Source organism: Zonotrichia albicollis, chromosome Z (assembly GCF_047830755.1).
Source record: "Zonotrichia albicollis isolate bZonAlb1 chromosome Z, bZonAlb1.hap1, whole genome shotgun sequence".
NCBI classification, from domain to species: Eukaryota; Metazoa; Chordata; class Aves; order Passeriformes; family Passerellidae; genus Zonotrichia; species Zonotrichia albicollis.
In genome coordinates, this window is record NC_133860.1 from 50,075,797 (window position 1) to 50,093,431 (window position 17,635).

The 17,635-nt window shown below is 40.2% G+C and overlaps 1 protein-coding gene across 2 annotated transcripts in view; it reads right to left on the bottom strand.

Annotated features, from left to right (window-relative positions):
• PSIP1 (PC4 and SRSF1 interacting protein 1) overlaps positions 1–16,809 on the bottom strand; it is a 32,959-nt gene extending 16,150 nt beyond the window's left edge. The window contains exons 1-8 of one of the 2 annotated variants that reach the window (XM_074533218.1): positions 16,467–16,809; positions 15,805–15,991; positions 14,741–14,817; positions 11,033–11,171; positions 6,305–6,421; positions 3,099–3,206; positions 2,217–2,279; positions 1,215–1,314 (exon numbers count right to left, since the gene is read on the bottom strand). In XM_074533218.1, the coding sequence (XP_074389319.1) occupies positions 1,215–1,314; positions 2,217–2,279; positions 3,099–3,206; positions 6,305–6,421; positions 11,033–11,171; positions 14,741–14,817; positions 15,805–15,876 (676 nt within the window). In that variant the 5' untranslated portion in view covers positions 15,877–15,991; positions 16,467–16,809. Of the gene's footprint in view, positions 1–1,214; positions 1,315–2,216; positions 2,280–3,098; positions 3,207–6,304; positions 6,422–11,032; positions 11,172–14,740; positions 14,818–15,804; positions 15,992–16,249; positions 16,378–16,466 lie in introns of those variants that run through there. The other variant, XM_074533219.1, reaches the window with a different exon arrangement.
• Between the last annotated feature and the right edge of the window lie 826 nt (positions 16,810–17,635).

A 17,635-nucleotide genomic window follows, 5' to 3' on the forward strand; every position in this document is an offset into this window, starting at 1 on the left:
AATCACTGTCAAGAAGCTCCACCACAACACTACAGTGCAGATCAAATCTCTACACTTCCTCAGATTCACCGTATTGTCAGGAGTAAGCCTTCCCTCCTGGCACTTATGTACCTCAAATGCTTGTCCAGTACCACAGTGATTATATTGTCACCAGGAAACCTAATATTCAGTGTTTAAACTCTTGTTGGTCTTAGCACAGAGTGCTTTTAAGCATCCTATCAACAACAGAGAAAGTTGCATAGTATATTTTCCAAAAAGGTTTTTCATATAGGAGGCAAAAGCATATCTTACAGATGCTTTCCTGCTCTTACTGACAGTATTTAAATCAAAACCAGCAAAAAGTTGTGAAGAAAAAAACACAAATATTAAAAATGCATATTTAGTGCAAGTAATGAAATGGCAAAGAGGAATGAATTTATACTTATTTCCTCACAGCTTCCATGGCAAAAGTACCTAAAGTCTATTTAATTGTGGTTCCATTGTTTTTATATTGTCAGCAGATAGAGAGGACTATAAAGTATTTGTTTCCCTGACTAAGTGCTCATACAGTATACTTAACTGCTGCAAGAACTGTCTTCCAAAGCCGTAATTAGTGATCAAGAATATCTGAATATCTGCAAGCTTACCATTAAATTGACAATAGATCATTGCTAATTTGAAAGAAACAAATTATTCTAACAACATATTCCCAAAAATCAGTTATATTTTCTTTTTATGTGCCCACAAATCAACACATACTTAAACATCTTCTTGAACAAGTCTCTTCAGCTCTTATTTAATTTTTCTTGTCCTCTGAACTTCACCTACAGGCTCCTTGTCCTCCCAGTTCTCATCTTTGTGTTTTGTGGATCTTCTAACTCTACTGTAGTATTTTATAGACCTTTAATGAATACAAACCTTTAGGCAGCTAACCTGCCAGAGAGCTCCTATCATATATCTACACTTAAATAGCATTCTGCAAAGAAGACTGACGTATTCTAAAAGGTAATACTTACAAACTAGTCTTTAATTTAGAAGATCAAATATTAACACTATCAATTTAAATCCATTCTTGTCCTGAACTCATCAGTATGAGATGTTTTCTCACTACAATCTATTAGTAAAATCTGCCTTAAGCACTCAAAAATACTCTGTAGTATTTCAGAGGAAGTACTGCCTAGTTCTACTAAAATACTTCTGTGGTGAAAAAAATTCAATCATTCTTCCAAAGTTACCTGCTGGTCTTCCTCTTTTGGGGCTTACTTTTGGAGACACCGGCCCAGTAGTTGTTGCTGCCCCTGTTGCTGCTTCCTCAGCTTCAGCTTGTTTTTCAGACTAATTTAAAGAATGAATTTCACCGGTGAAAAAACACATGGCACCAATATCTCAATTAGTTTCTTAAACAAAAACCTTTAAACTTCTGGAAATGTGTTATTATGTGATTGCTTGTATGCACAAAAAAGTATCTGAACTTAATGACCGGTTGTACTTAGGTATTACTGATTTTGCCCTCTCCAATCCCAAACTGAGAAAATAGTCAAGAGCTTAGTGTCCAGGATAAAGAACAATTAGAGTATAGATACAGCATGCTACTTTTCCGTGACAAACATACCAAGGTCACAGATACTTCATACTCATCCCCCACCCCTGCTGTCAGCTGTAACTTTGGAAGGAAAGGTTTCAGATACAAAACTAAGATTTGCCCTACTTAATTCTAGTTTTTAGTTGGGTCAGTGTCCAGATCTGGCTGTGTGTGTGACCACAAGAACATAAAGGCTAGCGTATGCTGAGCAAGCAGCTGGAAACTGCCTTTTTCAAAGTCACTCTGTATTCTCCCAGGTTGTAGAGACCACAAAAATCACAATTTGTGAAAAAGGTATTTGTATTTCAGGTGTTAGTTCAATGTGATGAAGATGTTAAAAGAAATTTTTCAGAGCTTCAATGCAGGCTATTTTATTAGCAGTTTAGCAGTCGTTTATGTATTATCTTTCCTTATTTGTAATGAGTTGTTTAGGAAAGACAGGGACTCCATATTCCACATTAAGTTAAAAAATAATAAATATTTGTAAAACACTCTGGGAAAACTTTCATTCCTGCAAATCTTGCAGACACTTGAAAAGGGGAAGCAGAGTGTCAAACACTTAAATTTTTGCATAATCTGTCATTAAAGGAAATAGCATCCAGTATTATCACACTGAAAAATTCCAGTAATGTGAAGTAATTAAACATATTGTTACCTTTCTTTTTCTTCCTCTTCTAGCAGCTTTAGGAATAGAAGCATCATTTGTTTTCACCACATCCTGTGAAGATTAAAAATGTGCCTAAGAATCTTAATAAAACTAAGATATATTTCATTTAGTCTACTTTTTTACACAACTGAAGCCTCTGGCACACAATTTAGACAAGAATCTTGTAATGTACATGAAGAGACTGCATGCTTTTAAATTATTAAAATGTAAAATTATTAGACATTAGGAAGAAATTCTTTACTGTGAGGGTGGTGAGGCACTGGAACAAGTTGCCTGCAGAAGCTGTGTCTGCCCCATCCCTGGCAGTGTTCAAGGCACAGCTGGATGGGGCTTTGAGCAACCTGGTCTAGGAAAAGATATTCCTGTCAATGAGAAGGTGGATGGAACTAGGTAATTTTTAAGGTCTGTTCCAGCCCAAACCATTCTATGAGTCTGTGATTATCTGATATCTACAACTTATTCCTGAGAGATAAAAAAATAACTTAAATACTAAATAATATTCTGTTCTAAATCAAGACGCTATGAAGTGATGTTTTAGTCTGTCTGGACTCTTCAGCTAGTCTTTAAAAGAGGTTAATTTGCAATATAGTAAGTGGTAAGTGATAAAATACACAATCTTCCAACTGTTTTAACTGAACTTAAAGACAAATCAGACTAGAAGATTCCTCTCCAATGAAAACTTCAATTTCTGGGATCTTCAGTGAGAGGTACAAATGTGTCTGAACACACAGTAAGTTTTACATAATTAAACATATCCTGGAACTGCCACAGTAGTAATAATTGTAGTGTCTTAATACCCAATAACAGATCTACAGCAATAAACATAATATTAGGATGTTCTCTGTGACACAGAAAAAAGCTCTCACATACTTCTTTATTGGTTTTGTCAGAAGGTATATCATCTTCCTTTGAAGTATCCATCTCCTTTTCTTCTGCTTCAGCTTCTGTAGGCAAGTTATTATCCCCTTTAGCAGATAACTGCAAAGCAAGTCAACAGAGGATAAAAAACGCATTAGAAAGTATTTTATAGTGAAAAGAGAACATGTTAATTGCCATCAGGCTGCTTTTCCCTAAAGTAGTTTAAATCCATAGGTACACTCAATTCTTAGGTGCCTATTTAAATGTCTAATCGTACCAGACTACTTCCTCTTATGAGGAAGAGTCAAGGGAGCTGGGCGCGTTCAGTCTCAAAAAGAGATGACTGAGGAGGGACCTCATCAATGTGTAGAAGTGTCTGGAGAGAGGGTGCCAAGAGGAGGGATCCAAGCTCTGCTTGGCAGTGCCAAGCAACAGCATAAAAGGCAATGGGCACAAATGGGTGCACAGAAGTTCCACCTCAACATGAGGAAGAACTTCTTTACTGTGCAATGACCAAGCAAAAGATTGCTCAGAGAGGTTGTAGAGACTTCCTCCCAGGAGATATTCAAGAACAATCTGGACACAATCCAGATTGTTCTTGAAAGTCCAATGTCCTCTGGGACGACTCTGCTTGAGCAGAAAGGTGAGCTAGACTAGGTTCCTTTCAGCCTGACCCATTCTGTGATTTTCTGTGGGAATAACCCTTCAGCCAGTCAAGGACATCTGTTGTAGCCGTGCTTCCTCACAGGTTCTTGTGCACCTGCTCACTGACAGAGCATGGGAAACTGAAAAGACCTTGGTTTACAGTAAACACTACTTGGCACAAGCTGAAACATCGGTGTGTTATCAACACTTTTCTCATACTAAATCCTAAGCACAGCACTGCACTAGCTACTAAGAAGAAAACAAACCCTATCCTAGTTACAACCAGGCCAAATTGTAAACAAATCACAAGTAAATTATTTTATAATTTGTGAGATTGTAGTTTATGCACTTTTTCTTGTTTTGTTGCAGTTTTTTTAAACCTTTAAAATTCTACTTTTGGTTTTGGGAAAGCAGTTAGAACTTCAAAAATCAAGCATTTATAATTATTTGCTTGAAAATAATTAACATTTCCTTGCAGCCTATATATCTGCATGTCTTTTAGATTACCAGTACTCTCAATCTGAATAATATTGGCTTGTCCCACTTTCAAGAATCTTTTTTAAAATTACATTTTTAAGGAGATAGCTTTTAAAATTTCAACACTAAACAAAGCAACTACTACACAGTATTTCTAATTACACGAAGACATGTAACATCACTGAGTCTTTTTACAAAGTACAGTTTTAAGACAGAAAAACAATTGGCTCACTAAAACCAAAGGAAGCCATAGTACAAGGGCTGATTAATGGAATGTTATAGCTACATTACCACACATAGTGTATAAAAAAAAAAAAATTGCTCTGTATTTTGCCTTAAGATGATTAATTAGGCAAAACTATACAAAAGGACCCAGTCAGGATCTTCCATTCCACCTTTATGTTTAAATGGCTCTATGACTTCCTGTTTCTCTTACACTGTGCCAACGCTGAAAAGCCTAGAAGTACTTTTGATAAGAAACATGAAGCTTAAGTCACTGGCATCCCCACTAGCACATGCTGCTTGAGGCATAAATTCAGAGTCAAGCAAACTGATTAATCAACCAGCCCAGATTAAAAGTTTCCCCTCACAGTAGCAAATGCTAAGAACAAATGCTTTTACAGGCAGCATGAATAGGCAAGAGCAGCACTGGTTTGCTAACACTGTCAGGAAATTATGTGTTTCAAAGCACTGCTAAGGTATAGCAAATAGAACCCAAATCATCCTCACATTCCATACTTGCAAAAACTAAAATAAGGAACTCTAGGCAGTAAGAAGTCAGGAGAAATAATCCATCAATAATTCTGCAGGCTCCAACTCACCAAAACCATTCTCAACATAATCTATCACTACACTACCAGAAGACTATTTTTTTTCCCTCCAATCAAAGAATTTTTTTACTCTTGAATAACAAAGTTATTACAGCTAGTGGACACTAATCCTATTTGCTAAGTATCTGACACACTGCAAATTCTGCAGCTGCAATTGTGAATCACTACTGAAGGACAGCCAGCAACACCTACAGAAAAACTACATGAAACCTTGGCAAATAATCCAAATGGAAACAAAGATCAAGAATAAAGGCAAGTCTATTCAAAGTAGTCTGACATTTAATTTAAGGGCACTGCTCATCATGTTGAGTAGTAATTTCCAGAAATGAGTTACAAATAAATGGGATACCATAAATGTCAATCCCACCTGCGTGACAATTTTTGTCCTTTTAGAATTCTATTCTTAAAACCAAAACCACGGAGAAGAGTTGACAACACACAGTGTCTCTCCCATGCCACATGAGAACTATCCCCATATGAACAAAGCATTCAAGAATAGAGAAAAATTCAAAGCAGTATACTACCAAATCATTTAATGTACAGAAAGCTAGGAAGCTTTACCTCTTACAGTATAAATTATGTACTGCCCCAGCAAATTGAAACAAAGATGTTTCAGACTGAAATGAATTTCATTTTGGAAGGTTACTAAGGTATCTACACCTTAACATAGCAAAGAAGCTAAACTCTGTGTAAACTACTGTATACTTATTCCTGGCTTAAGAGCTGAATTGATACAGCTATGAGATTCTCTATATCCTAAGTAGTTCATTAAGGGTATGATCTAATTAAAGCTGATTCTTATAAACCTTTTCTGGCAAACACACTTAAGTACCCTTTCACCCATGACAGAATCTAATGTTCAATTCTGGTTTTCAATATAAATGATCACAACTGAAAGTGAGTCATACAGGTCTATAATATGAAAAAGTCTTTAAAAAACAGAAGGAGAAAAGGAAACCCAATTCTTGATCATAATTATAGTTTTCCAACTTCTCCTGCCTAGGAAGTACTGTATGAGTTTAGTATGTATTATGATGTGGAAATACAGGCTGGTAAAGAAATTAACTTTGAAAAAACATATAGAGCACTGTAAAAGGAAAAGAGAAGGACAAAAGTATTACTGTAAATATATCTGAAGAGAAGCAAATACAGGCAAGTTACAACATTAAACAGCTGTTAGTTTAAAGTATTTAAGTAAAGACTTGGCAATACAGTTTTGACTTGAAAATATTTCAGGCAGAACAAAGCAGAAATTCAATCACTTACTTTTGGGACAGAACACTTTTTTCTTTTGGCTCCTGCTTTTTCTTCACTTCCCTCAGCAGGCTCCTGACTGCTTTCTTCAACAGTTTCACTGATAGGAGTGTTAATAGCTGGATGGGGCTTCAATTAAGAAAAAAAAAAAAACCAAAAAAACCACATCAGAAATGAGATCTAAATCCCCTCCTCACCTGAGCTGTATTCTCCTACACACTACTTAAGAAAGCATCACATCAAGGAACCCCTTACTAGATGGACAAGAACAATAAATACATCATATTTCATTAATTTCCACTGTTTTCAATTTAATCTGCAATTTATTTAATAAACTTTTAAACTCTAATGCTGTAACAACTCATTTTCACATTACTATACTGCAGTGTATTTTCTTATGCATAATATAACATATCTTAAGAGATAAAAAATAAAGAAAATTGTTTTGATCAAATAAAACTTTTGATGCTACTATAAAGAAGTGCATTTTTAAAAATGCTATAAATCCTTAGTGGCTCAACTACTTGTTCCTGAAAATGTAAGTAGAAAAAGGATTACAGTAAGATAATTAATGAATTAACACTTAAAACCATAGTTACAGAGGAGATAATGCCTGAATTACACTTTTTTCTTCCATTACATTGTACATGCCTCTCCCCTTCTTACATATTAGCTACTTCAAATAAAGCTGGCAGAGCTCCCCTGACTTTTTTTATCCCTCCACTGGGGAAGAGCGTTTGGGTTTCAGCTGAATCTACAATCTCCTTTCTGCCCTCCAACTCCCTTACTAGCAGTTACAAGCAACATCTGCAAAATATCAACACTGCTCTTAGAACATTCCAGTTCTGGCAATGAAGCAGAAAATACCACTGCTTGGGTCCATCAGAGTGCATAGTGGAATTTACAAAGCGGAAGCAGATTTCAGCTCCTCGAGCCTAAGCTGCTGGCAGTGCGAACCACGACACCCAGGTGCCAGAGCACCCTGCAGCTGAAGATGCGGTGCAGCAATGGCCCTTGAGCATCCACTGCCATGGATGAGGTGTACCCCAGGAATGTGATGAACCTCGGTGCACATATGTCCTGGCTTAAGGCAAACTTCCTGCCACTTCGCTCTCAGAAGCAGTCTTAAAGGTGCAAAACTTATTTCTGGGCTAAACAGATGAATGGGGATACAAATCATACAAATCATAAAGTCACTCCAGGACGATGTGCCATTGTCATGGCTCCCCTACTGCAGTGAAACTGCTGAGCCAGTGCCACAAAGCAGCACCCACCCAAGATAGAAATGAGTGGGCAGCATGACCCAACAGAGCTCTGCCCACCAACAGAGGAAAGAAGGATCTTCACAGGATGCACAGATTCCTGGTGGAGACTACCTTTCTCACTTCTTGCAATTCTTCGCTTTCCTCTACTTTTCTATTTTCTTCCATGCTCACTTCTTTGACAGTGAATAAAACTGAATTACCGTCTTGATCACCATCATTTGACCTCTTTGGTCACTTAATCTCGCTCTCAGTTTATTTGAATTCCCCCACTTCCATGTTAGGGTAGTGGACAGCTTAGGGCACACAACCACACTGGAACATATGCCCAGCAAAAAGACAAAAAAAAGAATAAACAAACATTTCAAGTGAATGCCTTAGTATAGAGACACTAAGAGCCAACAAATCTGCTCCTTTAATATCATCTTGTATTCGGATTAAAAGTTCAACTTTGCCTAAGCCTTCACGTGATCACCCACTTCCCTCTGACCATACCTGCTACATGCCTGAACACAAAATTTCCTACTCATCCTAAATTTTTAAGCTCTGGCTCCTGAACTGTCCTCCCTGCTATTTCTAAGTGTGTAACTTCGCTCTAGAATCTTTAAAATCAAAGAGTTGTATGTAGATAAAACATACAACTCTTCCCAAGATACAGTCACAACCAAGACCACAGCTAAAGAAATACGTCCGTTCATCTATGCACTGAATAGTGCAATATATTAGCATGCCATAATACATTATTCCACTTAAAGATATTGTTGGGAAAACAGTATTTACTCATCAGCATCTATGTTACTTTACTCTCAGTTTTTATAAGCAACTGCTTGCCTTCCCTTTCAAGATCCTTCACTGACTATGCACATCCTTCATGCTTGTGGGCAGGTGCCAGTGACATGGGCGCAACCAAGTCCATCACTGCCTGGAGTTGATCACAATTGGCTGGCAAAGGATGAACTGCCCCACTTCAACATCCCACCTCACCTGGGAACAGATGGTGCTTTCACCCAAATAGTAATGGGAGAAAGGGGAGAGGGATAGAAGGATGGTTGTACACAGAACAAGATGCCTGCACAAGGCACATGGAGTTCTGAGGCAAAACAGATGCCAGTCAAGGAGGGACAATGAAAGAAGAGACACATAAGCCACTGCCTAAGCCAAAGAGAAGTTAAGGACTACATTTAGTGAAAGTAGTTCATGTTATTGCAGACTGAGCTGTGAACGGCAGGATCTGGAGACCAGAGATCTTGAACTTGGCATACAAAGGGCACAGTAGCCAGCCAGGTGAGTGGAAAGTCAGAGACATCAGGAACTAAGGACTCAACTAAAAGACCCAACAGTTTCCAAGCTTAGCCTGCGAGGGTACAAATGTCCAGGGCTTCCTTTGTCCAGGATCCCTCCCAGGCAACACCCAGCTCAAGCTGTTATTCTGGAGTTGCATAATGATTAAATTATTTTATGGACCCAGATGTCTGAGACTGCTAAATGAAACTCCGGGTGCAGCCAGAAAGGAAACGTTGTCTGCCTGTGTGAGTGTGGTGAGTGCAGGGAGCCAGCAGGGCACCCAGTGGGATCACTGGAGCTGTCTGCTGCAGAGGGTGTCAGCCCCAGCTCAGGTGGTCTCATAGCAGCTCCTGGATGGTGAGACATGGAAGCTCTCTTAATGCCAAGCAGTGGTAGAGAGGAGACAGAAGGTACACATCGGGGTAGGGCTGAAGGCCATGGAGGAGCCCACACTGCACCTGCTGAGTAAGAAACAAGGAACACCAAAAACAAAGTAACTACTTCACACCTGACTGCCTCCTATACCACCGTCTCACCAGGGAGCACACTGAAATGTCCAGAGAGGACACTGGGATCCAACAAAGCTACAGTAGATGTGGCCAGAGGGAAGCATGTTTCTCCTACTCCATTTTTTTGTCCTTCTTTCTTGTTACCAGAAGAAGTAATAAAAAGTGTTTGTCAACTGACTAAACTACACGAAATTGAATGCTTTGTTGCCTATTCCATACCCTTTTTTGGCAAAGATGGTAGAACCTCAGAAGCTGATTTCAGGCACTCTGCCACCCTTAAAACAAATTCCAGCTTCCCCATAAACTCCCCAGTACACACAGATTCAGCTGAGATAGAGGTAATTCTCTTCTTCATAGCTGGTACAGTGCTGTGTTTTGGATTTAGTACGAGAATTACGTTCAAAACGCACAGATGTTTTAGTTGTTGCTAAAAAGTGTTTACTCTTAAACAAGGAAAACACTACTTAGTGAAAATTAAAACACTGCTATCAACAGCATTCTCACACCAAATGCAAAACATAGCACTGCACCAGCAACTAAGAAAACTAACTCTATCCCAAGGGAAATCAGGACATCACATACATAAACATCCAATCTTTCCATTATTTAAAATAACCAGAAGTCCTACTCCTCAAAAAAAACCTTAGCTGTTAAAGAAAGCCTTTTGCAGATGTACTTTATTTGCACCAACAAGGACAACACAGAAATAAACCAAAAGCTGGCTAAAGGGTTTGAATCACTTCAAGTAAAACTTGCTTTTAATAATGCCTAGCACAGAGTAGAAGGAGAAGACTATCAAAAGTAAACCTTTTTGCAGTTGAATGACAAATTCAGAAGCAAATTTGCATTATTTCCATTTGCTTTATCCATGTTCTCCTTCAAACTAGAAACACAGTAATGTGGGTATCGTATGAAGCTGGAATTAATTGGCACTGCAATGACAACCTGGCATGTTGTGAAAAAACAGCAAATAGAAACAGAAGATAGCATTTCTTTTTATTATTATTGGAGCATTGCCTAGAAGACCCAATGGAGCCAAGGTCAGAATACGTTCAGTGTACATAGCAAAAAAACTAAAAGCTTACAGAATGCCCAGAGCAAGTGAAGGGAAAATGAGCATGAGAATTTGTCTTCATAATAAATTTGGGTCCTTTTATGGGTAGCATTGTATAGCTCTGGTTTAAGCTTGGAACTTTTACAAATGGGCAAGAAACAAGGAACTACTGATGAACAAAAATTTAATTAAGTCATGTGACAGGGGCTAAAAGGCAAACATCACATTGCCTCCAACTGCTAGAATGAAAATACTGCACACTGGGAGAGTGTGTACTGCAATCTTACAAGGATACTTGTGGACATAGGCAATTGGTTTTAGAACATACATGGCAGAGTGACTGAGACCCCAAAAAACCCACCACTTTTCAAGCAGTCACATAATTACAAAGGAATTTCAGGAATATAAATATAATTGTAAGTATGTATGTATCTCCAGTTAAACAACCCCCATCTCTTCTTATCCTATCAATAAAAGACACCAAACACAAACAGTATTTATTTTAAATTTTGTCTAACCTGCAGTTAAACAGCAGCAGTAAGTCATTACTCTGTGTCAGGAAAACACTTCGTACATTTCTCCTCCTCCCCCACCCAAAGCAACAAAGATTTGTAGAGTCTGCATAGCTTACCTGCTGATGAGAGAATTTCACTTTGGGATTATTATCAATTTCCCACAACCCTTCATTAAAACCCTTTCTTTTGTTTGGTTTGCCATATTTATCTTTATTTTCTGAATAAGGGAATATGTCCTTTGGCCCCAAAAATGCCCTTAAGGAAAGAAAAAACAAAATTTATATTTTAACTCATTAGTTTTTTCAAAGAAGTAAGCACCAAGTATTATTAAATATTAAAGTCATTAGTACTATAACAGCTATTCTACTAGAGTCCTTAAGTTTTCTAAACTTTGGCCTGCAACATGCCAAGGTCTCCATAACTACCACCACAAATAGAGACTTCCCTCCTTACTGAGGGAAGGGAATACTGAGAACCAGTATTATACTTTATGCTGAAGAGCATCAAAGACTATTTCATTATGGTCTTTTGTAGTTAGGATTTCAGCAGGGACCAATCTACCTGCTGCTAACAGAAAAATGTACTCTTTGGTAGTACATTCTCAGTTTCAATCCATGCCTAGACATTGTGTTACTGTAATTATATTACATCCAACTATTTGAAAGTTGCAGATACTTGCTTTCTGAAGTACCAGCTCATGGTAAATTAAAACAGATACTTCTAAGCTCCATGCCACTACTTCCTTCATTATCCTTAAAAAAAAAGCAGCTACCTCAGACTTACACCACAATAAAAGGAGGAGAGAAAAGAGAAAAAACATAGACTCTCACTGAAAGCTTACGCATTTTCTACTCCAGTTGTAAAGACTCATCTATATGCACAAAGTATTAAGTAAGGCATTCAGCTTAGACTGCAAATCACCCACCTCTTGGCAAGTTACAGTTAGAGAGGGTTCAGCCAGTGTGGGAAATGTGCACCTGCCAAGCTTATTTACCCAGACCAAAAGATGGGTAGGCAGACAGAGCAACTGGGAGAGACAAAAATAGGAAAAACATTGCCTCTCTTCTTCCCTATTCTCTAAAAGTAAGCATTTTTCCAGTCTCTAAGCCTCTGCCCATATTGTCAGGCATTGAAAAACACCTGAGAACAGCTACTGTGAAAAGGTAATGAAGCTAACTAGGCTGCTGCACTTTAGTCCTCATGTACCAATGAAGAAAAAGGGACAAGAAAAATTGAATGAAAAGAGATTACCCTAACACAGACAGTCCAGAAACTAGAGTTCAGTGTGACCTGTTTGTCTGTGACCAAACAAAATTTGTACTGATATGATCTATTGCCACAACATATCCAAATAAAGTGTTTATTTAAATAATACTCATTTTATTACTCTCCCTAGATAGAAACACATTCAGTTGGGTCTTTTACAAAACTTAAGAGAAAACAAAAAAATGCAAAGTACAGGTTAAGACTTACTCACAGTAACTTCATAAACTCAATAATATTTCTAGAAGTCAAATAAGAATTATTTCCAAACCAGTATTGCTTTCCTTTTCCCCTATAGTTCCTTTTTCCTGCTGTAACCAACCATGCAGCTTGAAATCCTGTCATCCTTTACACAGGAGTTTTTAGCATGATAAAGTGATTATGTGAGTTTTCAGAGTTGCCACTACTTACAGTATGATAGACTATACATACACAGCCTACTAAAATGCTGAAGATAAGAGTATCTAACTTTGCACAATGTGTAAATCTTAACTGTGAGAAGCACAGCACTCAACAAGTTTACCAAATTTACTTTAATTCCCAAGAAAAAAGTACAAGAAATTGTTAACTCTACATAATTCCTGATGGATCACTGAAGTCACTACTTATAGCTAAAAACCTAAACAAAATGATAGGCCATGGAACACCAGTCTCCTTTGTCACCCAAACAGTTCCTTCCTATTGTAATTTATAAGTATCTGCTGTAAGGAGTAAGTGAGACTAAGAACTTGAAAAGTTTCACCTATCATAACTCTACAGATCTTAAGATAAGTAACATGCTTAACAAACACCAGGAGACAGCTGGGTCATGGAACACCATACACTGCAATGTGTGTGAAACAGAGGCAAAACATTTCTCTGGTATTCCACGGATTTCTGACACGTAGTAACTCAGAACCTAGAGCCTAACAAAAACAAGATCGTGGCAAAACTTTATTTAGTAACTATACCAGAGTGAGGAACACCCATTTCAAATTACTCACACATTAAGCCCCCAATTACCAAATCTTTCAAACCCAAACACCTCTTAAAAGCCCGACGCTAAATCTGAAGTTGGACAAAAAACTTCTCAAAACTTGCTGAGGTGTTTTTAAGCCTTTAGATGAGGAGTTATTTCTATCTTCCTTACATTCAACCTGCATTCCCAAACTTATTTGGAACTGCCCAAAACCCCACTGCAATCCAGAATGACACAGGAAGTGCCCAGGGGGTCTCTTTGCAGGGGTGAAGGGTGAGCAACAACACCAACAACAGAACCAAAGCAGTATTGTGTTGCAGTTGCCAAAGAAAAAGTTCTGTTGTGTGAAAAATTTAAGAAAAAAAAAGGAAACCTAACACATCTTAAATGATAATTAATACAATGGACAAGACAAACCTTGCAACCTTGAATCGAATTCCAGGAACTCTTCTTAACCCACAAAATTACACACAAAGAAAAACTCCAATCAAACAAAAAAAAAATTTATAATTGAAAGATTTGTTGAAAGATGAGATTAGCTAAAAAAAAAAATACATGATCCAAGCATATAGGTATCTTTTTCATCACAGAAATTGCTTTTTAAGAAAAGTAATACCAAGTAATGCCAGCAGCAGGGGATGCTTACTCTTTAACTCAACAGGACCATGTATCATCTTAGCAAGATACTTACTTGCTAAAGATGGATACAAAGTACCATATTTAAGCAATTTCAATCAGTTTAATAAGATAAAAAAGTAAGATCCTTCCACGAAATGAGAGAAATGGACAACTTTTGCACTCAAATTAAATCTACCACTTTTTAAAGAAAAAACAGAAGAATTAAAAGCACACTAATACAGGTTTAAACTGCTTTGGTTTCTTTTGGCAACTCAAACAAAAAAATGGAGCACTGAATCTGATGATGCCTTAAATCTACAGTAACCCAACCAGTCATGCTAAAAAGCAACAGAGTAGTTTTCAAAAACAGGTAACTACATAAACCCCAGGATATTTTCTATTAAATTCAGCAGTGGAAGACATACAGTCTCTCAAAGCAAATACTGTATCACCACAAAACACTGCCCAAAGTACCCAAAGATCAGTATTTTGCATGTTGATAGGTATGAAGCTAACTGCATTTCCTGATCTCTATCTCCAGATCTCATAAACATAAGATCATCCACAACCCAAAACCTCATCAGGAAAAAAAAAACAAATCATAAAAACAACTCCAGTACATGATTATCTGTCCATCTCTCAAATTTTGTCTATTGCACTTTCTTTGAGAATATAGTACTAAGAATTTTGACAATATACAGGACTATAATTAAACTCATTACAGATAAAAAGGAAAACCAATCAGCTACATCACTGTGGGTACAATTTTTTTCCTCTGATGAGCAAAGCATACATGGTTATGGTCTACCATTCACTTGAAAAGTTTAAGTAAAATTTACAGAATCACGTGTTGACAAAACAGATAAATTTTGGAAGACGTGCTGATAAATACAATAGCTTGAAATACACTACATTCAGAGAAGATAAGTTTTTGTCACAGCATTTTAAAATGAAAAAATATAACCCTGAAATATAAAGTACTTACGTCTCATGGGTGCCAAAAAAGAAAATAGGCATTTTATTCATAGGTGGTTTTACTGCTCCATCAGGAACTTCATCCACCTAGGAAAAACACAGCCTATTATAGTTCAAATGAAGTAAGAGACAAGAACAGTTTAGGGGGAAATATGTAAAAAATTAAGCATTAAAATGGGAATTAAAAAAAGCTACAGAAAAATAAATCAGGAAATTATATCTCTTTTTAACAGTATGTAAAAAAATAAAGCAGAATCAAAACCAGTATAAGCAACAATAGAAAATTACATTACTTTCAGTTTACGGAGATACTTTTCACATGACCACTTCTCTTAAAAGGAGAAATTACAACGTGTTACAGGTAAAAGGCACAATTCAATTTCATTCACATACTGCCCATCCTTAAGAAAAAGCAACAGGAATAAGAAAAAGCAACAGGAAGACTTCCTACCCTTACGCTGACCTGATAACTTGTGGAAGTCCAATGTGAAGTACTACCAAAAGGGAAATAAACTTTAAAAGAACCCCAATTTACAACTCAGCATAAATACCTTTTTACCTCCATTCCCACATCCAACAGTGGTCCCAGAACTACAGCATGTCCCAGAACTTTGCATGACTTTTCTACTGGAGCACAGAGAACACAAAAAAGGACTGGACAAGTTACCACTTACACTTAGCCTATTTAACAGAAACAGGCGCAGTAGACATAGCCCATTCAGGAGTAATCTTGCCATAAATTCGCGGGGTTTTTTTGCCAAGAGCAGTTATTTGGAGACACCGTTATTGAACAGCTCCAGGGGCCTGAACATGCTCCAGTGTCAGGCTACCTACCATACAGCAGTCTTCATTCCGTAAAGCCGCGTTACACAAATTAGGACAACTAATGACTACTTGAGAGGGCTATTTTTCACGGTACGAATCTGCAATGTGACTGCAAAGCGGCTTGTACCCCCGGGAGCCCAGCCGTGTCCTCCCCCACAGGAGGCGAAGCTGAAGGCGCTGCTCAGCACAGGTGTGGGAGCGCACCCCGCAGACAAGGAGGCGAGGCAGGGGGAGGAGGGCGAGCCTTACCCTGGCCGGCCAATGGGGGTAACCTTTCATCTTGGCGAAGATCAGGTCTCCGGGTTTGAAATCTCGGCTCATGTTTTCCCACCGACGTGACGCCCTGTTGCCGCCAGGCGAGCCGGGCTCAGAGAGGGAACGGCTCTGAGCCTCCAGCAACCACCGAGGCACCGCCAGCCACACGAGGTGCCACTCGCTGCCGGGATAAACACACCGGGGCGGGAGAGAGCAGAGAAGGGCAACACAAGAAGGCACGTCAGCAAGGGGGGGGCGGCCCCCGGCTGGAGCGCGCCGCGCCGTGCCCGCCCTTCACCCCTGCGAAGAGACCCCCCGAGCACTCGGCAGCGTCAGGGCCCGCCCGCGGGCAGGGCCAGGCCGCCCCGGCCGGGAGAGCCGCCCGCCGCCCTGTCCCGCTCTCCCCCCTGCCCGACCGGCCGCTCGCCCTCTCACGCACGCGGGCACGATGGCGCGAGAGCGCTGCAGGGGGCCGGGGGGGCGGAGGGAGGGGGCGCGCGGAAAAGAAACTCCGCCCGCCCTTCTCCATCCATCCCTTTTTCTCGCTCTCTCCCTCTTCCCCCTGACCCATCTTTCTCTTCCTCTCTCTCGCGCTCTCGCTCTCCCTCTCTCCCCAGCCCGCCCGCCTGCAGCTTCACAGCCCGTAACGCACTCACCGCTACCAACCGCGCTGGCGTCCGGCCCGCCGCTCGCCGCGGGAAACACAGCCGCGCCGCGTCCTCCCGCCAGCGGGCCGGTACCACCCGGCAAGCCGCACAGGGGCGGCGGGGTAGATCAGGAGGGCCGGCCAGGACTCGGCCAGCGCCCCGCCCTCAGACAGACGCCTTGGCTCCAGCCTCCACGCCTGGAGAAATGCGGAAAGCCACGAGAGGAAAGAGACCGTCGGACCCGAGGCAGGGCTGGAGAAAGGAATGAGAAAAGTCTCGTTCGCTCTCACTCCCCGCAGTGAGAAAAATGGTTCGTTCCTCCTCCGGTGGGGGCGGAGCGGCCGCGACGCCGCTGGAGGGAGCGGAGGCGGACGGGGAGGAAGAAAGGAGGAGGAGCAGAAGGAGCTGCCGCTGCAGCTGCGCGGCTCTGGGACCGCCCCCGGCCGGGCTGGCGGCGGGAGCCGAGCTGAGCATCGCCGCACACGGGGGAATGGGCCCTGCTCAGCCGTTGACAGGCTGGCGTGGTTAGTGAGCCCCAATCTCCTTTCCAAAGCGGGGGAGTGCGGCTGTCCTCGCGGGGCCCTTTGTGTGTCTCACGCCCCACGAGCTCTGCTACAGAGCTGTTCCCTTGCCGGGCTTTTCATCCCTTCTTGCTGCCGGACGCAAAGCTGCCCGTGTCACCCGGGTACTCCCCAGCCACTTATTTGCTTGATATCCTGACTTCCCCCAGCATACAACTACTCACGGTTGTTTGATTTTCCTTAAGTCTGTAACAGAATCTTTATTTGCTGCTTAGTCGCCATTATTTCCTGTGTTTGGTGGAGTTTTTTTGTGTTTTTTTTTTTTTTTTTTTTTTTTTTGGTTTCGTTGATTGGTTTTGTTTCCTAACTAGTATTGCTACTAATTTAAACTATGTTACTCCCCTTGTCCTCTCCATATCTATTCTCTCCTGGTTTGTTTACCAGTCCACATTAAGCTTCCTCCTCACCTAGCATTTCAAGCCACTGTGCCCTCCTCTCCTGTTTCTGTCAGCTGATCTCCTTAGTGAGCACATCAGCCAGCTCCATCCTCCCCACAAATACCTTTCTTTCAAAGTGAAGATCTCAAAACCAGATATGAACCCACTACCTTCTTTCTTACGGCCTGCTTGTCCTGCTGTCTAATTCCAGTTCTGCATC